We start from the raw sequence: 23,184 nt of genomic DNA on the forward strand, positions 1-23,184 counted from the left end.
GCGTTAGTTGTTTTACAATTCCGAAAGATTGTTCAAAGTGGCTTCTTGCATTTTTATGACTCCTGTTATAGTGCTTCTCTTGTAATGTTGTAGGATTGTGCACAGGTGTCAGAAGATATAGTCATAAAGAATAACCACAGGCAAAACAACATGCCAGCTTGCTCTTCCCTACTTTGAAAGGAAGATATTGGAACTGATTAAAGAACTTAATTTGAAATGTAAGCTCCTACTGACACAGGAGAGAGAGTTCTGAAAAGTAAGCACAAGGCACACCATGGATAAATAAATGTATTAATTTAAAAAAAGAAATACTGAGAAGGTCAGAGGAACAATAATTGTTGTATTTATTTGCTCAGGTAGTTTTATAAGTTTAACTTTCAGTAAAGTTCTGTTAAAAATAAAACTGGTCATTAGTTGGCGTCTTTTGTAACGATTTAGCAATAGTGACATGTCGGCTTGTTCGACTGGAGTGTTAAACAAAAAAAATACAGTAGCGTCCTGTCTCAAGTGTACAGCTGCAGTTCTCGTTTGTTTCGTGACAAATTGCAATTGCATTAGTCTGTGTAAAAAAAGACTTCTGCAGCTCCAGTGGTGCGATCGAACTCATGCTGAGATTGAGTTCAAGCCTCACCTGGAGCAGTGTGGCCTATATCTTCAACTATTTAAACTAACTGACCAGTTTAGGTCCTGTTAAGTATTTGCTGGAGATCAGGTCTAAATTAACATCAAAGGAACAAGTAAAGGTTTGTTCCTTGTCAGACCTGAAGAAGGCTCCAAAGCTCAAACGTTGTTTGCTTCTCTTTTCTGCATGAAATAAAATTTTACTTGTTCCTATGCAGTCCACACATGCTGACACAGCTCCCTACTTAAATTACCATCAGCAATGGACCTCCAGCAGACCTATACACAAATATATGAGAGAGGTCTACTGAAATGAGAGGAGCACGATGGAGTACCGAAGACTTGAAAAAGCACTCACTTTTCTGTGTTTTTGTTGTTACCAAGATTTGTTTTTAATGTTCTTTTTCTCTTTGTTTTGAAGTTGTTCTGTTTTTTTTTTTTTTTTTGTAGTTGTTAGACTACTACAGGGATTTACCTAGGTTCTATTAAGACTTCTTTTATCAAAACATATTTTATTAATAAAAGTGTGATTTCTTAATAATCAACTTTAATGTTATCTTTATTAGTAGCTGTATTACAGGTAATGCATGCACAGCCTTTATTATGCTATAGTGAATTTTCAGGTATCCCATGGAGGGAAGAGAACTGAAATTAAGGAAATAGTTATTTAAAGGGGTATAAGTCTTAAAAGTGTTCTGTCACATCTGGGTGTTAATTGAATAGATTTGTTGTATTATTTCATATGATTTGACTCTACACTTGTGTTTCTCAGGAGACAGCAGTAATATTGGGGATTTGCAGGTACAGATAATAAATTATACTATACAAGTGTAGAGGTTTGATGGGTTTACTGAGACAATTATTAATTGTAGCAGTAATCACGAGGTTGTTCGTTGTGGCTTTTAGAAAATCAATCGTCAGAACAACTAACAACGCACACACACGGGTTCAATACACGAGATACATTTATTAACATAAATTGTGCACCAAACATATACTAGTCTGCCTGGATACGAGCGGCAGACCTTACTGTGAGGGTTATCAATATACAAGGTATATAATCTCGAAGAGATGCAAACACAAAGATACACAACAGAGAATATATGTCAATATATATCGTTCGGTTACCAAATCGCTAATCAGTGTTATTACCCACTGTTACTCTAAACTCGGAAGTAAATACATTACTCATGAATTAAATTGATAACAACTTTTTTTGAGGTACAACTGAATTCTCGAGACAGAATGTAGAACATGGGGTTTACTTATCCACTGTGTATGGATTTGGAATCTCCCGGCACGAACACCAAACCAGCTGACAAGCTCTGTTGCAGCCTCTGTTCCAGCAGTTGTCCAATGGGCGTTGTCCCGGCGTCCTCTGGCTACCAGTCTGAATCCATCAAGAAGACAGGAATTTTAATATCGCACTGCCGTCTTGTGTACAAAATATTTGTTCAGCTCTAACGTCTGTGTGCGTTGACAAGGCATCTCAAAAGGAGGTATTAAATAAGAAAATGATCCTTTCTGTTACCATTCCTGTGGTTGGAGCGTTGTTTCACCCTTTTACGTTCTACAATATTTACAGACAAGGTTTTATCACTGGAGTTGTACAGAACAAGTGTGCATCAGTCCATGAAAATCATCAGTACTGCTGTTTTTCTATGCATAGTTTAATCAAGAGCACTTAAAAGATGCAAAAGATTGATTGTGGTCTGTGAGCACCTGCACATCTTCGAAAGTTCTCTATGTCGGGGGTGTAGCTTAGTGGTAGAGCGCTTGTCTTACATGTATGAGGTCCCAGGTTCAATCCCTAGCATCTTCAAGTGCTTTATGTTACTGTGCTCACATCGCAGTCTTCTGTCGAGTGAGAACTCTTTGCTCGTGTTCATAGAGAGCCAGGTTTACACAATTAAACTTGAAGTGCTACAGTGTTCTCTGCAGTTTTAGATGTACCTCCAAAGCATTTAGTTCTGTTAACTACCAAAGAATGTGAACTAATTTAAAGTCACATTCAGGAAATCCAGAGAACGTCTTCACACTTGTCGTGGCTGTTGCAGAAAAACCTCACCCGGGATTTCCTGAGAGATCATTCACCGAGCGAGTCCTCCCTCTGGATTCCGCACTGAGCTGAAAGCTGCGCGAATTCCTCACTGCGTGTCCTGTACTGTGTAGCACAGTGACAAGAACGCCTTGAGTTTTTTTCCGTATGTGAAGGAAAATGCAAAAGAGCATGAAGTGTTGATGGTATAAAATATCCATGGTACAACTCGAGAAAGAACTGACGGACAAAACAATGACATTTGATGATTACAAGAGAAACACAACCATCCGAACATGGGCTTGGATCCTGAACGCTTGTGTTAAAAGACAAAGCAAAGGATATAACTTGTAAATGTCTTCATGTCTTACAGTTTATGAAATAACACAATTTCTTCCTTTCTTAATAATTTCTTACTATTGATAGATGCTTTTTTGAATTTTAACAGAATCACAATTACAGACATTTGGGGTTAAACTGTTATTCACATATTCTAACGAAGAGAAATGTTAGTGTCTTCCGGTATGTGAGCCCATTTCTCAAATAAGAAAAGAATAAGTTATATAAATTGAATTATTCTATTTTGTAGGCTTGCATAGTCTTATTCATATTTCAGTTAAACCTTTTCTTCTGTAGTAATTTCACTTGATATTATATTAGTCCTGATTTACAATTTTTGGACATGGTTCATCTTAAATAATTTGTAATTAGTTTCAGTTTTGGAAAATCGCGCCCAGAAGCTACTAAAACTGGTAATGTTTGCATAATGTGTAATGCAATAGTAGCATTTTGGGTGGGAAAACAAAAGGTATTTCTTGGTATGAATCCCAACACTTCATAAGCGGTGTTCGAGGATTTCTCGCTTCAGATAAAGCTGTCAATACATCACAGATTTTTACTCAATCAATATCAGCAGTGTTATCGCTACCGAACACTAAATATAGATCCTGGCAATACTTCGTGAGATCTTCGTAAGAAAATCCAAAAAAGTACAGAAGCAATAAACGCTTTTTTTGGATCAAGAAGAGGATAATTATGAGACTCAAAATATCCCTGTCTTTTCTTTTTTCGAGGACAAATGGATTATTGAGGTGTAAAGATGGGTTCAAAACCAAAATCATCTGCTATTGCTGCTGTTTCTTTGATAGTTTCTTCAAATCCTTCAATTGATCATTGATTTAGAGGAATAATATTATACAAATTGTGGTTTTCTGTGAATTGCCAATTTTATTGTAATTACATCTTCGTTTACAGATGTCTTGCATGTATCACAAGGTACTGTATAATAGTCGCCGTGTGTCCTCAGCTAAAATGTTTTAAAAAGTACGACAAAAGTACAATATGCTTAACAACATTTATGGTTATATCTATATTAAAATGAAGGTAAATATACCAAGATATTAAAAAACAATTGTACAGTCCTAATCTCATAATGCTTGTGAAGTTTTCCAATAAATCCGAACTGTAATTTTGAAATATTATTGCTGAGAATGCGAAGAGAATACAAAGATCAAAATCAATGAGTGAAAATACAAAAGTAGTTCATTAAACTGAGTTTCTTCCCTGAAATGATTTGATTTGCTTGCAAAGTACTAAGCAGCTTTGAACGGATCACGGGAATCAAATATACAGATGGGTTCAGAGTGTGCTTTCCAACTTTTGTGTAACATTTTCCTTTGATAGGGCAGAGTTGTCTTCACAATCTGGGTTACATAAAAAGGAGTGACGTCAGTACAAAACAGCTTTCCTTCTTGGGGAACAACGGTTGTGTTCCATATTTCTAACTATTTTGGTTTCAAGATCTCAATTTAGTGTGAAACATAAAACCACCCTTTTGGTTAACAACCGAGGCACAAAGACTCATGTACATCTTAACACTCCTCGGTCTCAGTGAAAGTAATACACTCCGTAAAATTTCCAGAGATTCATTTATTTTTAAAGGAAAATCACCAACAGCGGCCGAGATCTACTGGAGTTTTTCATTCTATACTGCGATTTCTGAAGGGTACCCTGTGAAAATATGAGTTTTGACGAGAAGGGATGGACATATAAGGCTTGGGGAATTAAACTTTAAGGTGAAGACTGCGGGTTCAGCAGCAGCAGAACCTGATCAGTATCAGTTGACTCCGATATACTTTGAAAATTAACTTCGGGATTTAGAGTCAGACATGCTACCGTTGCACCATGGGGTACTTAATTAAAAAAAAAAAGAAAAACAGTCAGTGTTCCTGGATCTGTTATCAAGAACAACACCTGCACAAGAGCTGCGCAGGAAGAATAAAATATAATCTGAGATGAAGAGACTCTCTTCGGAAGAGCGGCGCTCTTCACAGGAGAATTTTTTGTGAAGCTGATTTGTCTCCTTTGGGGAATTCAAAACAGCTGAGAGCTGTGACCTTGTGGCACAAAGGTAGCATGTCTGACTCCACATCAGAAGGCTGTGTGTTCAAATTATGTCGAGGTCTGCTTTTAGTTTTTCAGGTTCTGCTCGTCCTGAACACGGAATTCACACCATGTAGTTGAGTTCTATCTGTACACCACATAGATAATCTAAACAAAATAGAGCCCTACTGGACATACAGTTAGGATCTCCCACAGCGAATACCCTTGAACACAAGAGAGAAGGCACAGTTCACATCTGCGAAACATCACATCCGTCTTTAGAGACAGCTACATCAGAGAATGGAATCCCGGAAGTTTCAAATAATTTCTTTTAATACAGGTTCAAGCAAACCTGAAAGTTAGGGAGTTTCTGGACACTTTTGTTTTATTAAAAAGTGTCTGAAGCCTGAAAATGTAATTTGAAAAAAAAAAACGCTATTGGACATTAGCAGGTACTTTTTGTAACGATTTGCTATTTCATGCTGGAAAACAAAGGAAACAGACCCAATGTTTGCTTTCAGGTGCGGTTCATTACATAATAGACATCTATTACTGAGGAGCTTGAATAAAATTTACATGAGCCAGGTAGAAGTCAAACCTACAATCTTATGATCCAACATCAGATGCGTTATTTATTAAACTGCTGGTATTTCACATAACCTGAATTCCCCAATAGTGTGCTCAGCGTTGCTACTAGTAATATACCGCCCCGTCTAAAATTTCAAAGTGAGAAACGTGTGTTTTCTGATTTTTTATGAGTTTTAAAATATAATCTCTTTAAATCAGACAAAGGCTTTATGTTCCGCACTGAAATTCCAATTGATTGAGAATTCAAAGAAAGACTGTTTTCTTCCACAACACCGTATAATTATCACATCCACCAGACTCTCCAACTTCTCCAGACCTTGCTGGGTGAGCATTCGCTCCGATAAATTAGGTCACGTATCATGTTAAATCACTTCTTCTCAACACAACATTTCCTGGTACACGTTTTCTCTATGAAAAAAAGACATTTTTCCCTTGCATGATTTCTCGTTTTTTATCAAAGCGTACAGAAAGAAAAAAGAAGAAGAAATAGTGTTGCAAAAGAACTCTGTCGCCCTTGGGAAATGTCAAACGCATTGGACATGAAAAATGCCCAATAAAAGCCATTTCTCTTCGTTTCTTAGTGTCGGGGCTGCTACTGTATGTAAAAGAGGCAATTTGCTCTGAGAGCAGGTTCAACACTTTCTGAACGCAGATGTCTCAGAGCAGTGTGTCCAAGTAGCTGTAAAAGGTGACAGTCATCCCGTCACCGTAGCTTAGTTGGTTAAAGCGCTTCTCAATTAAACAAAAGAACCTATGCTCAAATCCCAGCTGTGTATTTCTTCTTATCTTGTAGTACAGAACGTACCATTTTGGGCAATCACAAAGGGCTTGACTTCGTTAAATGCATGTGTTCATTTCCTTTCTGGAAAACTTGTTTTTGATTAAATTCACACAGCTTGCGAAACATGAAATTCAGTTTTTGGTTATCAGTGCAGAAGAAATATTACCGGCTGGCAAAAAGAACGGTAAGATATTTTTTTTTTTGATTCGAGAAAATACTCCACCAGTCAGTCTCTGTGGCACAATCGGTTAGCGTGTTCGGCTGTTATCCAAAAGGTTGGTGGTTCAAGTCCACCCAGGGTCGGGTTTCTTTTGCGATGTAAACATTGTTTTCGCATAGGTCGATTGGATTTCTCAGCTAAATCACAGCCATTTTAATATTTGTAGGAAATGCGATTGTTCAACACGTGTCAAAAATGTCCAATAATGCCCAACATCGCAACTCCCCAGAAAACCATATTCACCCAAGAAAAATGATCGTCGAATCGTCATTTATACTCCCGTCACATCCTCTGCTGAAATATTTTAAAAATACAATGCAGATTTGTTTGAGAACTTGACAAGCATTGTTTTGTTAGCACTGTGCAGTTGGATTTTGATATTTTGACATATTTACCTTAATTTTAAACTGTAAATACTGTACAATCTATTGTAATTGTGTTGTAATATTAAAATATGTTAGCTGAGGATGCAAAGGGGTGAAAGGGAAAGGTCAGAGGGTACAGTAACAACAAGGTTAGGATTGGTGGAGGTGGTAGGGGTGTTGATGGTTTTTCTCTGTAGAGGATGATTGAGTTTTTTATCGTTCTCTGAAGTGAGAAACTGGAAGAGTTGGGAGTTGAGAGATCTGATGAGGTTAGTTATAAAAGGAAGTTGATGTGGAGCTGTTAGCTGTAAGAATTCCTTAATGTCTTTGATGTTGTCATCAAAGATAAACTGCAGTAAGCAAAGATAAAAAGAAAATTATCTTTGCATACTGCCCTGTCTTTCTAACAACTGAAGAAGGCATGGAATAACCTTTTACTTGTTCCTTTGCAGCCTACGCATGCCGACGCAGCTACAGTATAGTTCTGCAAGTCCATCTAAAATAACTTTGTTAATATATGCAGGTGATAAATTAACGTGTCTGAGTATCTTTTCCAGCTTTACTGAATTACATCAACTTGCCCACCGAGGATAAGCGTACCTCCGTTGCCCGAGTAACGTGACGCCTGTGAATGACGTGTAAAGAGCGCATTCTATACCTAGTGGAGACGGACAACGTTTCCAGCGCTGGGTTTCAGGGGCTTTCCCAACCTCTCCTCGACCTTTAAACGCCTTACATAGTAAATTTACATTATCCTGTAATATGAATTTCCCTAACAGAAAAAAAAAATGTAACAGAAGAAACTCTCGTAAGGTTAAATTCCCCCCCCCACGATTACAACCTCCGATTAAACTGCTGCCTGGCCGGTGTACGCGTCGCCAGTCCGCTCCGGCTCCGCAGGAGACGGGCTGTCAAACCCGAGACGGGAATCCGGGTCCGGGCTGCCCCACGGGTGAGTGAACCGCCATCCTCTCCGGGCTTAGTCCGGACGGAAGCTCAGTAGTACCTAGTGCCCTGTTCACTAACTGCTGTAGGGTACGAGAGGTCGGCGGTGACTAAACACTCCGCCTGCAGGGAGAGGGACGGGACGGAGACGGTTATTCTCTTCTGGCAGTTTATTTTAACTGTCACATTTCCACCGTCTCTCTCTCTCTTTCATTTTCGTCCTGCTCTCTCCCGTTTCCTCGTCACATGGCCGCCGCATGGCCAGTCAGAGAACAAGGAAACGCGTGTATCATCATCGTAAACCTGTTCAGAGACGGAAGTAGAGAGCTCTCTTTAACTTAAAAATATTTTAAACTGCATAACCGAATAAAACAATGACAACGGCCCAGGGCATAAACGCGCACCAGTTTCTGACGCGTAGGCGGACTTCAGAGGCGCCTGACTCCTTTTGTCGTTGAACCGACTTCTGTCTTCATTACTTCGGAGTTTCACTCCTACTTCGTATCAGAAATAAATAACTTTCCACACGACTTTACAGGAAGCTGGAAACAACAGGTTCGAGAAGTGATATTTACATGTCTCTATATATAATACTTTCCGTACAAATAAAAGGTATAGATGTCTGGGGGAGGCTCAGTGGTTGTTATTCCTGCCCTGGGATCAGTTCAGAACCTGGGGTGCTGTCTGTGTGGAGTTCTGAACTGTGTTTGTGGGGGTTTCCTCCTGGTGCTCCAGTTTCCTCCCAGTCCAGAGACAGGCTGGGGGGTTAATTGACTTCTTGGTGTGTGTGTATATGTGTGTGTCCTGTGATGGACTGGTGCCCCGTCCAGGGTGTGTGTGTGTCCTGTGATGGACTGGTGCCCTGTCCAGGGTGAACCCTGCCTTGTGCCTGTTGCTTGCTGGGATAGACTCCAGCTCCCCCCTGTGACCCTGGACTGGATACAGCTGTTAGAAAATGGATGTCACTGTCCCCGGTCTCTTTGTGTGTGTGTCACTGTCCTTGGTCTCTCTGTGTGTGTCACTGTCCCTGGTCTCTCTGTCTGTGTCAGTGTCCTCGGTCTCTCTCTCCAGATGCGCTCCAGAGGTGGCAAGGCTGTAGACTGGAGGATGATGGGAGTGTGGCTCTGTTGGATCACTACAGCTTCAATGGACAAGACTTCCTGTCCTTTGAGGTGGACAACATGACCTGGAGAGCAAGTTCCCTGGAGGCAGAGGGCACTCAAAGGGACTGGAACCAGAACAAGATTAAAAACCAGTATACCAGATTCTTCCTGGAGACTGACTGTATGGAAACACTGAAGAGATTCCTGCAGTACAGAAAGAAACACAAAAACCACACAAAGGTGAGACAGAGAGATATCAGATACAATATGAGACAAATGCACCTAGAAGCTCTACACAAGAAGTTCCCCCATGTGCAGAGGAGTGGGTGGCACAGTGCAGTTTCTGGGGTGCTGTCTGTGTGGAGTTTGCATGTTCACCTCATGTTTGTGTGGGTTTCCTCCCACTTGCTGGTGGGTAAATTGGCTTATGGGAAATTGGCTCGTGTGTGAGTGTGTGTCTGTGTCTGTGTGAATGTGAAGCTTGTGTGATCCTGTGTGAATAGGACGTGTCTGCAGTGCTCCAGTTCTACTGTGATCTCCTTTCTTAGCCTGAGGAACAGACAAAGAGAAAATGTGTTTGATTTGTATAATTGTCTAATACTGACATGTTTTGGTTGTAAAGGTTTGCAGAAAGGAGCCACACAATATTTTGTCTGTTCAGCGATGTCGCCTCACCTTGCACAGTGTCCACACTAATTCTCAGTGTGTTAACATTGCTTCCGGTCTCCCTCTCAGTCTCTCCTCAGGTGTTTGTCTCTTCCGAGCATCTGGGAGACACACAGAGCTGTTCCCTGTCCTGTCTGGTCACCGGGGCTTCAGTCCTAGAGTCATAGAGGTCAGTTTGTCCAGGCCTGGAGAGACCGAGGGAGAGGACGTGTGGTCCAGTGGGCTCAGACCCAATGGAGACAGCTGAGGAAGAGTGTGGAGATCTGAGAGAGTAAGATCGAGGAATACAGCTGTACTGTCACTCATCACAGCTCCAACCACAGCGTCACGCTGAGCTGGGGTAAGTGTCTGGAGCAGATCAGTGTGTGTTATACTATATCACACACGGGGGTGAGAGTGGAGCAGATCAGTGTGTATTATACTGTATCACATACAGGGGTGAGTCTGGAGCAGATCAGTGTGTATTATACTGTATCACATACAGGGGTGATACAGGAGCAGATCAGTGTGTATTATACTATATCACACACGGGTGAGTCTGGAGCAGATCAGTGTGTATTATACTGTATCACACACTGGGGTGAGTCTGGAGCAGATCAGTGTGTATTATACTGTATCACACACAGGTGAGTCTGGAGCAGATCAGTGTGTATTATACTGTATCACACACTAGGGTGATAACAGAGTCACATTATTTTTGTTATGCAGCAGGTAACGTCTGAAACTTTTCTTGTCTCTATAGCAGATTATGCCGCATGTCTGAACTCTATCCACCTGGATTCCAGACTGCATGTCAGGGTGATTCTGGCACTTCTGTGTGTGATGGCAGCAGGGGCTGTAGTCATCTTGCACCAGAAGAAGCTGTGCTGTGTGCCATTTTTACCACTGTCTTCACAAAGTCTTTTCACAGACCCCAGCTTGCTCTCCATGAGACACACAGACAGGGAGAGAAGCTGGGGGTCAAAGTGCAGGGTCAGCCATTGTACAGCACCCCTGGAGCAGTTGGGGTTAAGGGCCTTGCTCAGGGGCCCAAAGGAGTAGGATTCCTCTGCCGGCCGCAGATTTTTAAAAAAGATTTTAAGATTTTTGAAGTACGCAGGCTGGATAGCCAGTAGCCATATCACCCTGCAACTCGCAACTGGTCAGTACTTGGATGGGAGACCTCCTGGGAAAGCTGAGGTACTGCTGGGAGAGGTGTTAGTGTGGCCAGCAGGGGGCGCTCACCCTGCAGTCTGTGTGGGTCCTAATGCCCCAGTATAGTGATGGGGACACTAGACTGTAAACAGGCGCCGTCCTTCGGATGAGACGTAAAACCGAGGTCCTGACTCTCTGTGGTCATCAACAATCCCAGGGTGTTTCTCGAAAAGAGTAGGGGTGTTTCCCCAGTGTCCTGGTCTAATCCCCCCCGGTCTTTACCAGTCACAGCCTCCTAATTATCCCCATCTCTGAACTGGCTTCATCCCTCTGCTCTCCTTCCCACTGAGAGCTGCTGTGTGCTGAGCGGACTGGAGCATCATCCAGGTGGGGCTGGAGGGGATCCCCATTAACCTGTAAAGTGCTTTGAGTGGAGTGTCCAGAAAAGCACTATATAAATGTAAGGGATTATTATTAATTTTTATTATTAAGCTGTTTAAGATGGCAACACACTTCAGGCGCATGGAACATGAATGCTGGACACGAATATTAATAAGCTTCCAATGACAACACCACAGAGCAAGAACACGTTTGAGCTGAAAGATGTATATTTCACATTGAAACCGCAGGAAGTCTGATTACAGAGTAATTATGTGGTGAATGTTTCTACCACCCTGGGGGTGTCAAAGCATGGTGTTGTAGTCCTAGATGCATTTTTTAAAACTCTGTTTGCTTTTGGACATCCACTTTGTAGGAAGAGATTTAGTTCGAGTTTGCTTTTTATTTTATTTTATAGAAATTGGCCTGTCTCATTATTGTCCAGTGCTTCAGGTTAAGGAGCTAGAATTGTGTTAAGGAGCCTCTGAGACTCCTTATTTGATATATATGGAGTACCTGGGGGACAGCTCTGTGGCTCAGTGGTTTTGCTTGGCTGCCTCGTACTGCAGAGGCCCCGGGTTCAATTCCAGACCCAGAGTGCTGTCGGGGTGGAGTCTGCATATTCTTCCGTGTGTGTGTGTCCCTTATTGGACTAGCAGGGTACACCACTATCCATCCTGGATGCATGCACATGATCTCACAAAAGACTTGAACGCGGGTGCCTTGTGCTTCCATTGGATGACAGAGGAGCTACGACCACGATGATTACACAGTACCTAGCTTGGATGATGTCTTACGCTCATGAAAGTCGACTGCAGTTCCAGATATTGAGCAGGTATATTCAAGATTTATACAACCCTGACAGCCTCGATCCTTTCTTGACAGCCTTGTTAGGAGCAAAGGCAATTACTGCTATGTTTAATTACTCTGGTGACCGACACCAAGCTGCATGGTCACTATAATCCACTATTTATTCCATACATGCCAGCGTGATTAAGTAGCACTATAACCCTGAGTATGCACAGATATATACAGTATGTCTCCTTCAAGAAGTTCCTTGAAGTATGTTCCTTTTAAATCATTAATACTACACTTTCTTATATTGATTAAATGAAATGGTCTGAGACACATGTTTGAAAAGTTTAAAATAGGCATGAGGGCGTTATCTACAATACAGTATTTCTAAATGTAAGAATGTGAGAGTTGTGTGGACCTTATCTTTTTTTTACCTTGTTTAGTCTTTTTTTTGGTCAAGTGCAATTGTATTACAGTATGTAGCCCCTGACGGTGTTATTGGTGTTATATGTTATATGTACTCTTGTTTGTACGGTATAAATTTTTGCTGTTGCAATAAAAAAAAAACGAAAGTCGTGCATAGCAACGGTCACTAAGGAAGTGCGGCTTAATCCTGGAATTCCGGTGTCCGTGCAGTAGAGGGAGACACTCCCTCCGCTCTCACAGTGGATCAGCTGTCACCCTGCTCACAAGGGGGTGGAGGGGATCCCCATTAACCTGTAAAGAGCTTTGAGTGGAGAGTCCACAAAAGCGCTATATAAGTGTAAGCAATTATTATTATTTATAACAAATCAAATTACTTAAGAACATATGAAACGTTAATGATACCAATAGACAATTCAGCTTATTAGAGCTCAGTGTTTGTTCTGTACACATGTACTTATAATACATGGAATAATTTACAAAGATCCCACTACGTCCCCCTGTGTAGAATAGATGTTCATAATCTGTTTAGTCTATTGTTAGTCTCTAAACTGTCAAAATTGAAAATCTGACGTTTAATCATATTCCACTTACTGTAAGTCCACCTGTTCTGATCTGTGGTTTCAATGTCATCAACCATCAACTAACCAACCATTTTTATTCTCCTTAAAACTTTTGAAATCCAACTTTTGAGCAGCTGGTCAGAAAGTCAAGTTGCCCAGTAAGGCTGATCGAATGTTCCCTTCCAAACATACGTGAGAGGAAAAATACACCAGTGATTGCCAAAGCAAACAATTCTCAAAAAGTATTTCCTTGGACCTGAATACTACTACTACATTTAAATGTGATAATATATATATATATATTCATTAAACAACTCTCAATGCATTTTCACTGTACTGAGACCAGACCTTGATGTTTAAACAGAGAACCACTCATAGAGAAAATATTATACTATATCCATATATATTGAACCTTAATATAAATGCTACGGTATTTGAAGCTTGCATTATTCTTAGACGTCGGTCTGTTGCCAGTGGCCAGTCGCCAGTGTTTCACAGAGGAATCCTGTGCAGACTGATCCTCCGACACTCAGTCTCCCATAGGGTGGCACTGCCCTGTGGAGCAAAGACATCACCGATGAAGTTCCTGGCGTTCAGAATGCGCGTCGCCAAGGCTGTGCTGCTTAAGCATCTCACCATCTTCCTCCTTGTCTTTCGAGAACACCACGCCATTGTCCTCCTGGCCCCAGCGCAGGCTGGTGTTGCCCAGCTCGGTGTGCCTGGACAGCTCTCTCGTCACCTGTGGAGGGGACAGTACCACAGCAGCCCGGGTCAGAAATCAGGGCCCGGTACGTCTTCCTGAACGAGAGCCGCGGTCTTGTCGCGGCAGGGAGGACGCGATCGCCGGGCGAAACAGGGAAGCAGCAGCAGACAGCGCCTGTGGTGGGTGATAGTGGTCTGTAGTGGGAGGTGGCAGCTGGAGTGAGTGCTCTGGAAAACGTGGGACGTAGTGGGATTCAAAGTTGCAGAACGAAGCAGGGAGGCAGCCAGATAGGTGACGTCGAAAGCAAGCAAAGCCCGGAGCCGATAGATACCCAAGCGAAGCAGCTAAGAGACGAGGTCGAGGCGAGAAATCTTCGACGCCAAGGAGCAAACACAAGGGCAATCCAAGAGCAAGGTCGAGGGAAATGGGGTCAAAGAATCAAGGAAAACTTGACTAAGGAACACCAAGGCTCAAGCCTGAACTCCCTAACACTGAGCGAGCGGAGGGCTGACTGTGAGCAGGTGGAACTGATCTTCCACCCAATTGCACTGTCACGGCAACCAGGTGACTGACAGGTGGCCACGTCGGTTGCTGTGGTTACTCGGAAGGGTCTTTGAGCAATCCAACGTGAGCAGGCATGATAAAATAAACAAAGCCAGCAAGGGAAAGGTCAGCGCTTCGATATAACTGCAACTATGATCTCCAGTATTCTCTCTCTTATATTCTAGTTTAAAGCCCTTATTAACTCTATAACTCTACCCTGCACTTTTGGGCCTATTCATATGCTCCCTTAATTCAAAATGCCAAAAGGAAGATAATAGTAATTTCTTCTGTTTGTTTTGTATTGTGTTTATTAATCACTTCCACTCCCCAGTTTATAAATACTCCCAGTCTGTCCACAGCTCTGCGCTAATCTTCTCTTGCTCCCCTCCCTCCATCCTATCTTGACCCTTGCAACTGCCTCCCTGGCTCATTCTTCACAAATGATTTCCCCAGCCAGGTGAGGTAACACTACAATAATAAGTACACTATCCCTTTATATTCATCTGATTGTTTCCTGAATTCCTAAAATGCTGCTTTTTAACCAAAGAAAATCCCCAATAATGATTCATATTGGTAGGAACCCACTGCGTGCAATGTGTGACAACCATTATGATTGAGTGTATTTCTGATTTCTGTATAACAAAGCAATGTGTGGCTCATTATGCATAGCATTGACTGGATGATCTTTTTTGTCTACTGCAGCTCCAACAGTATGATTTGCTTAGTTTCTTCTTTACGAGGAGCCTGGAATATCGCAAGCCACCTATGCACACTGACACAATCTAGTAGTCGATTTCCTATACCTGGACCAGAAGCCACTCTTTAACATCTGGGTCATTAGGATTCACTTCCGAGTCCATTAATATCCTTACTCTCAGCACCACTCTCTTCCCTGTGGAGGAAAGGATGAAAACAGCATAGAAGACAAAAAAAGAGGCAAACCCCATTCTGAAGTAGCATTAAGTGATTCACCCTGCCTGGTCTGAGGGACAGTTATATGGTCAAGGACGTCAAAACATCACTTACAATATTACAAAAGACTGGTGCTCTGAAGGTGGCTCCAGAGTCTATCCCAGCAAGCAACAGGTGCAAGGCAGGGTTAACCCTGGCAGTAATGCCAGTCCGTCACAGGGCACACACCACAGCTCATTTTCCCAGGAGCCGATTCAAAACCTACCAGCATGTCTTCGTACTGCAGGAGAAAACCCACGCAAAGACAAGGAGAACATTCAAACTCCATGCAGACAACAGCCCAGATACTGAACCCAGAGCTCAGGCACTACGAGGCAGCAATGCTAACCACTGCACCCAGTGCACCCTGGGACCGACTCTGGGCCACCACAAGTGCGAACTGGACAAGCGGTCGTGGAATAGCAAAGTGAAGGCGACGTTCCCCGCAAGGTTACCCCCATAAGGCTGTCGAAGTGGCACCGCGATAACTTACCACTGTAGCAGAAGAAAGCGTAGGTGGTATTGCAATTATAGTCATTCCAGGAGCCTCTCGCACTCCCCTGAAGATTCACGGCGCCACAGCTCTCGATGCCGCCATAATTGTTGGGCTCGCCCACGTGCCAGGGGCGGAAAGTGGAGACGTCCCCATCGGACCACTTCCAGGGCTCGGTGAACAGTCCGATCCAGACCTCCCTGCCTCCGGCCGTAACTCTTACTAACTCATTCTCGCTCTGGCTCCTCACCCGGGTCAGGTCGGTGTAATGTTCTCTGCAAAACGTCAGGGCTTCTGTCCAGTTCTTGGCCTCAGCCACCAGGAAGTATTGATCGGCTGCGCCTTCCCCCCCTGAAGAAGTGAACCCCAGTCAGTAGTCGGGTTGAGGGTCGCGGAGCAGCCTCGGCAAGCAACAGGCAGGATACCACCTGGATGGGACGCCAGTCCACTGCACGGAGGCACAAGCACCGCATACAGTCACACCAGGGCCAAACATTCCCAGCAGCCAATTCACTCACCAGAGCGTCTTTGGACTGTGGGAGGACACTGGAGCACCTGGAGGAAACCCCCACGCACAAGGGGAGAACATGCAAACTCCACCTCGCCACCCCAGGATTTGAACCCAGGGCCCCGGTGCCGCCATCCCATCAGCCCAAGAGCCACTCAAAGGATTCAATTCCGAGAACAATGGGGAATTTCATAAGGAGGAATTACTCGTACTCCCAAGCCCCCCCCTCCCTCCACCACCTTCACATGCAGTAGTCGCGTGAGAAAGACCGTAAAAGGCCGTAAAAGACTCAGGGGCCATTTACCTTGATAGCAAACGGAATAGCTCGTGAAACTGCAAGGGCGATCTGCCCACAACCCGCCGCCGACCATCGCCACGCAGTTCTCCTTGCCGCCGTAGTTGTTTGGTTCTCCCGCACGCCAGCTGGTAAAAGCAGACCTCCCCACGCCGTAGAGGTAGCCCCTCCCGAGGGACCACTGCCACAGGTCCCAGACATAGTACAGGCCGGTCCAGGCGCAGCCCTTGACCGGCTCGGTGGTGGCAAGGAGCTGCTCCAGGTCGGCTGGCCCACTCACGGTAGCCATGTCCGTGTACTGGCCCCTGCAGTACGCCCGAGCCCCCGCCCACGTCCTGCGCTTGCTCACGAAGTGGTAGCGGTGAGGTGAGACCAACTCCCAGAGGCCTGAAACACAGGAGGCAGGGTTGAGGCTTAGGAGCAGGGGTGACCAGCTCGCGATGCCTGGCCAAGCCTGCGCACGACGTGCCAACGCGTCGGAGAAGCAAATCCGGTCGGGGAATGGCCCGGCACTTCTCAACCCGACATTTGTGGCTGTCGTTTTGAGTGGTTTTGTCTTCCCTGGGGGAGGATTTCAAATGGGTCTGCCAATGCACTGTGAAGTGGCACAGGGGCTTTAGGACTGCAGTTTCTCAGAGTTGGGACGCTGGGTTCAGCTCTGCTTCTGGTCTGGTTTGTATATTCGACACTGTGCTCACGCTGGGTTTCCTCTAGGGTGCTCCAGTCTGCTCCCCAGTCGAAAGGCATGCTGGTATGTTCACTGACGTCTGGGAGAGTTAGTGCCAGTGTGATGGAGTACCACTCCTTGTGCCTGCTGTTTACTGGAATAAGCTCTGGCTGTCCCACCACCCTGAACTGCATGAGGTGGAACAGGTGGGAGGATGGAATATCATATAATCAAGAGCACCGCTGATATCAAAGTCAGGCGGAACGATTAATTGGCAAAAAGCAACGGCATCAACAAGACCAGATGATAATCAGTCTAAGATGGCGCCGTGTTAGTGGCAGCCTGCTACAGCAGGTCTGTGTCTTTTTGTTGTCTTTTTGTTTCTTTCAGTTAGTTAATGCTAGTGTGTTAGTGTTTTTTCTTCATACCTTTGCCGGCAACTAGATTTGCGATCACAACATGATGGATACTAGAAAGCTGACATGCTTTTTCTTGTTTTTTCTGATACTCAGACCTCTGTTTCTATCGGGTTGCAATGCCGATAGCTACAGAGGCATTGTCTACACGCATGACCAGCTGATCGCGCTAGCGCGTCCGGCTCTACTCACTGGAGAGAAGCCATTGGTGCCGGAGGAGCTGAGGAGGAGAAGCCGAGGCTGTAGGGCTGGTGCGACGCAAAAGGCGAAGAGAAGGAGATTTAAACCCTACCTTCCTTTGATCATCATGGGAAATGTGCGGTCCTTAGTGAACAAGATGGACGAACTGGGAGCATTGGTGAGAAGCCAGAGGGAGTATCGTGAATGCAGTATCATGTGTTTCACCGAGACGTGGCTGCAGGAACTTATTCCGGACTCGAACGTTACCATCGGCGGCTTTCAGACGGTGCGGGCGGACAGAAACACCGAGAGTGGTAAGAGGAAAGGAGGGGGGCTCGCGGTGCTTGTCAACAACAGATGGTGGACATACTCATTTTAAGGAGCGCGTCTGTAACCCGGACACCGCGGGAGTTTACATGCGCCATCTTTGTTGTTGTTTACATTCCACCTACGGCAAACGCAGAGGTAGCGTGTGACGTCATAAACACAGTCACAGCCAGTCTACAAACAAAGCACCCTAGCGCTTTTATAGCTATTTCAGGGGACTTTAACCACGTATCTATTTCCACCACTTTGCCTACTTTCCACCAATTTGTTAAGTGCCCGACCAGAGAAAACAAAAAACTGGACTTATTATATGCCAATGCTAAGGATGCATATAGTTCCACAGCCCTTCCCCCCCTTGGCAGATCAGATCACAACCTTGTCTTGCTTACACCACTATACAAGCCTATTGTCCAGCGTCAACCTGCAACCATGAGGACTGTGAGGAGATGGTCTCAAGAGGCTATGGAGGATCTACGTGGTGCATTGGAGGCCACCGACTGGGATGTGCTGTGCGAACCACATGGGGACGACATAGACAGCATGGTGGACTGTGTCACTGACTACATTAACTTCTCCGTAGACAACACCATCCCCACCAAAGACGTACACTGCTTTTCCAATAACAAACCCTGGATCACCAGCGACTTGAAGGCTCTTCTGAATGACAAGAAGAGAGCCTTTAGGAGGGGGGATAAGGAAGAGGTCAAGCGTGTACAGAGGGAGCTAAAGCAGAAGTTAAGAGAGAGCAAGGACGCCTACAGGAGGAAAGTAGAGGACAAGCTGCAAAGGAATAGGGTAAGGGATGTATGGATCAGCATGAGAGAGATCACTGGCTTCAAACAGGCTGGGGGTGCAACAGAGGGGAACCTGGAGATGGCCAATGAGTTGAACCAGTTCTTTAACAGGTTTGATTCTGGGTGCTCTGTGGCTCAACACCCATCCCCCCACAGCCACACGCTCCCTAACCCTTCACAGCTGCGACTGCCTAACACCTCCTCCATCCCCCCACAAACATGGCCGCCTACAGCTACAACCCCCGACAGCTACTCACCCACCCATCCCCCACAGCTGCCACTCCAACACCTCCGCCATTAACACCTGCAGCACTGAAAGCCCTATGAGCACCATCCCCCAGGCCAGGCTGACCATCACAGCTGACCAGGTGAAGAAGGAGCTGAAGAGGCTGCACCAGGGTAAGGCCACAGGGCCAGATAACATCTGTCCCAGAGTTCTGAGGGCCTGTGTTGATCAGCTGAGCGGAGTGCTCCAGCGACTATTCAACCTGACCCTGCGCTTGGAGAGTGTCCCGGTGCTCTGGAAGACATGCCTGGTCCCGGTACCAAAGAAAGGGCACCCCTCTGTCCTCAACGACTACAGACCAGTTGAACTGACTTCTCACGTCATGAAGACACTGGAGAGGTTGGTCTTATCCCACCTGAGACCCCTTGGTCAGCTCATCATTGGACACCCTACAGTTCGCCTACCAGCCTAGTGTTGGTGTGGAGGATGTGATCATCTACATGCTGCAAAGGGCCTACTCACACCTGGACAGGGCTGGCAACACTGTAAGGATCATGTTTTTAGACTTCTCCAGTGCCTTCAATACCATCCAGCCCTTACTTCTAAGGAGGAAGCTGGAGGATATGCAAGTCGATGCCTCCATGACCTCGTGGATCACTGACTACCTGACAGGCAGACCACAGTCTGTGAGACTTCAGAACTGTGTGTCTGAACAGGTAGTGAGTAACACAGGGGCACCTCAAGGGACAGTTCTTTCTCCATTCCTCTTCACTCTCTATACTTCGGACTTTGAACTTCGGGTTGAACCACTTGGAACTAAATGTAACAAAGACAAAGGAACTGGTGGTAGATTTCAGGAGGAAAAAGGTCAAACCTACTCCTATCTACATCCATGGGAGTGGCGTGGAGATGGTGGACTCGTACAAGTACCTGGGAGTGCACATCGACGATAGACTGGAATGGTCTAAGAACATCGAGGCCATCTATAAGAAGGGACAGAGCCGGCTTTACTTCTTGAGGAGGCTCAGGTCCTTCAATGTATGTAGTAAGATGCTACATTTGTTCTATCAGTCGGTGGTGGCGAGCGCCATTTTCTACGCAGTGGTATGCTTGGGCCCTGGGATTAGAGCTGTGGATTCTAAAAGGCAGAACAAGCTCATCAGGAGAGCAAGCTCTGTCATTGGGTCTGACCTGGACCCCTTGGAGGTAGTAGCTGAGAGGAGAATGGTGTCCAAACTAGAGGCCATCATGGACAACATCTCCCATCCCCTCTATGACAGGCTTGTAGAAATGAAGAGCATGTTCAGCAATAGACTGATTCATCCACGGTGCGACAGGGAGCGCTACAGGAGGTCATTCTTGCCTTCTGCCATAAGACTGTACAACGCATCCACCTTGCGTCTGGGCAGAGGCAACATTGACAGTGACCTGTTTCTGGACTGAACGCATCTACACATCTACTGCTACATCTGTCCTCTTCTTTTCTTTTCCCGTTTACAACCGTTTTTTGTGCAATATATGCCAGGGACCCGTGCAATACATTTATATTTATATCTATATCTATATTTAGATCTATATTTATTTTCATATGTGTGCTACGATTTTTCTGCGTACTGTTCTGTTCTAGTTTGTTCTTTGTGTGTCCGGACTGTGAGTAACTCTTTTAGTGCACCCCTCACTGTACTGATTGTATTGTATGTATTGTATTATTATTTTTATTATTATTGTATCATTCGTTACACTGTGGCTGTGTTGTCTGTGTAAAGCTGCTGTTGCGCTGCACTTTCCCTCACGGGATCAATAAAGTATCTATCTAAGGAGGTACAACCTCCGAGTTGGTAGGCTGGTGGCCACAGGTTCTTTGATGAGCAATCGGCCCCCTGGTCATTTCTGTACTTTGCTCAGATCCAGATGAGCGGACCAGTCCAGACTGCAGACGATCGCAGGTGATACAGCGGGATTAGCGGAGGCCGAGAAGCGGGCAGCAAATGAAATTAAAATGATTTAAATCAAAAACACCTGACAGATCATGTCTAAGTGTGGGGTTCTGGCGTGCCGGCAGGAAAAACAAACTTTCAATGCAAAACTCAGGGAGGATACTCGGGGAAAAGACAGGTGTTTATGCTGATGCGTCGTTTGCATCCTCGAAACAATGTGAGCGAGCCATAAGCCACAGGCACAAGGCAGGACAGATGAATGACTATGTTAACACAGGGACACCAGCCTATTGCAGGGCACAGATATGCCCACACTCACACCAGGGCCAATTTTCCCAGAAGCCAATTAACCCACCAGCATGGCTTTGGACTATGGGAAGAAACCGGGGCAAACCTATAAGAAACACACATGAACTGGAGGCACATACCAACTCCAGACAGCAGACAGCAGAACTGAATCCAGGGTGCAACCACTCCAGTCATTGGTGAGCCAAGTGCTTATGAGACTTTAGCCATCTTGATCCTGCAGAAAGAGACTGTGTCCCCAACAGAAAAAAGTCTTGAACAGTCTCCTCACAAAGCACATAAGTAAAGGAAAGGCTGTGGAAATATGAAGATAACATGGAATGAAGGGCCAATCCTGGCCCCAGAGCTCTGATATTCACTTTTGAGACTATAAGACTGTTATTCACTGTTGAGACTTTAGACTGCTAAATAGCCAACCTGCAGCTCCTTTAGCAAATCACCTGTAATGGCTACATGGACACACAGTTTTCACTGTATTCAGCATAACTGCACTACTTGTATATATTGCATACACCATGGACACATAGCAGCTCTACTCATATTGAGTTTTATTCCATTTAAAAAAATGTAACCTCAATTTTGTGATTTTGTGAATTTTGTGATTTCTGTGATTCTTGTGGTTTTTGTGAGCTCGCAGAAAAAGACAATTCATTGCCAGCAACTACTGCTGCTGCATACCATTTTGTTGTGCATCTGATAAATAAACTTTGATTTGATTTGATTTGATTTCTGAGCCTGGAGGGCTTTTGTATCTTTTAATCTTTATTCCATCCTAGGCTCTTAATACCTGGATTTGGACCAGGACTGAGACCTCCAGATTTAGAAGCATCTTGAACCTTTCCCAGTGGGTTTTAAAGGGAGCCTGCAAATAATCAAAGGGCATATTGATGTCCTTTCCTGGACTCTTAATGGTTTGAATACACTCTAAATGCAATTAGACTCGATTGGCACTGTTATAAGGCTCTCACTCATAAATTTACCTGTCACACTCCAGGACCAGGAGTAAATAACAGTGCTTTGATCAATTAATAAAGGCCTGGATCACCTGGACTATGATCGATTAAACAGGTGGTCTGTTCAATAAAGTAACTAAGGGATCATTGGGAGCAAACATCAATAAAACTGGCGATTCAGGGTGACCTGTAAGATTTACTAGACCTGAGCTCTCCCTGGGTCAGGATCAGAGAGCCCTGCACTGACTGGACCAGAGTCATAGAGCCCTGGACTAACTGGACTGGTGGCACAGATCCCTGGAATGACTTGACCAGAGTCACAGACCCCTGGACTGACTGGACCAGAGACACAGACTCCTAGACTAACTGAAACAGAGTCACAGACCCCTGGACTGACTGGACCAGAGACACAGACTCCTAGACTAACTGGAACAGAGTCACAGACCCCTGGACTGACTGGACCGGGGACACAGACCCCTGAACTAACTGGACCAGAGTCACAGATCCCTGGACTAATTGGACCGGGGTCACGGACCTCCTTGACTGACTGGACCAGAGGTCACAGACCGCCTGGACTAACTGTATTGGGACTGATTGTAAGCTCCAGCCCTTTCAACACCGAAGTTCAGAGGTCTTTTCATCTTCCATCTCTGCCGGTCCATATTGGAAAGGAGAGAAAAAGCCCACATGAGGAGATTACAATACATATACTGTATATAATCATTTTTTTAAAACCAGCCATAAATTAACCTTGGCAAATTGTCTATAACCGTTCACTGTTTTTTTTTTCCCTATGACACTATATAAATTTGTGACCAATTCTAAATAAAATTAACAAGTAGGCAGGAGCAAACGGTGTATTTGAATGAAGCTGCACACATAT

The 23,184-nt window shown here is 44.6% G+C and overlaps 1 protein-coding gene, 1 long non-coding RNA gene and 1 other non-coding gene across 7 annotated transcripts; 2 read left to right on the plus strand and 1 right to left on the minus strand.

Annotated features, from left to right (window-relative positions):
* The first annotated feature begins 2,371 nt into the window (after positions 1–2,371).
* trnav-uac (transfer RNA valine (anticodon UAC)) lies at positions 2,372–2,443 on the plus strand. The gene has a single exon. It is a non-coding gene; the product is annotated as a tRNA-Val (tRNA).
* Positions 2,444–7,613: 5,170 nt separating this feature from the next.
* LOC148666438 (uncharacterized) lies at positions 7,614–11,108 on the plus strand. 5 transcript variants are annotated; one of them, XR_015936628.1, is made up of 4 exons: positions 7,614–7,947; positions 9,082–9,283; positions 9,779–10,049; positions 10,455–11,108. It is a non-coding gene; the product is annotated as an uncharacterized LOC148666438 (long non-coding RNA). The 5 variants fall into 5 exon arrangements; XR_015936627.1 differs by having other exon boundaries at positions 9,012–9,283; positions 9,779–11,108; XR_015936625.1 differs by having other exon boundaries at positions 9,779–11,108.
* Positions 11,109–15,409: 4,301 nt separating this feature from the next.
* LOC148666439 (C-type mannose receptor 2-like) lies at positions 15,410–17,242 on the minus strand. The gene is made up of 3 exons (XM_088632917.1): positions 17,194–17,242; positions 16,505–16,882; positions 15,410–16,043 (listed from the first exon to the last, which is right to left on the minus strand). The coding sequence occupies exons 1-3, from the start codon at positions 17,240–17,242 to the stop codon at positions 15,544–15,546; spliced, it is 927 nt and encodes a 308-aa protein (XP_088489043.1). The 3' UTR covers positions 15,410–15,543.
* Positions 17,243–23,184: the final 5,942 nt, after the last annotated feature.

The sequence above is a fragment of the Lepisosteus platostomus genome, chromosome 5 (genome assembly GCF_059453375.1).
Source record: "Lepisosteus platostomus isolate fLepPlt1 chromosome 5, fLepPlt1.hap1, whole genome shotgun sequence".
NCBI classification, from domain to species: Eukaryota; Metazoa; Chordata; class Actinopteri; order Semionotiformes; family Lepisosteidae; genus Lepisosteus; species Lepisosteus platostomus.

Coding starts and splice junctions, on each gene's coding strand:
- LOC148666439 (XM_088632917.1), bottom strand. CDS start 17,242: ATGCCTTTCGACTGGGGAGCAGACTGGAGCACCCTAGAGGAAACCCAG. Junction 16,883..17,193: donor CACCCTAGAGGAAACCCAGC/GTGAGCACAGTG, acceptor CCTGTGTTTCAG/GCCTCTGGGAGTTGGTCTCA. Junction 16,044..16,504: donor CTATTCCGTTTGCTATCAAG/GTAAATGGCCCC, acceptor TCACTTCTTCAG/GGGGGGAAGGCGCAGCCGAT.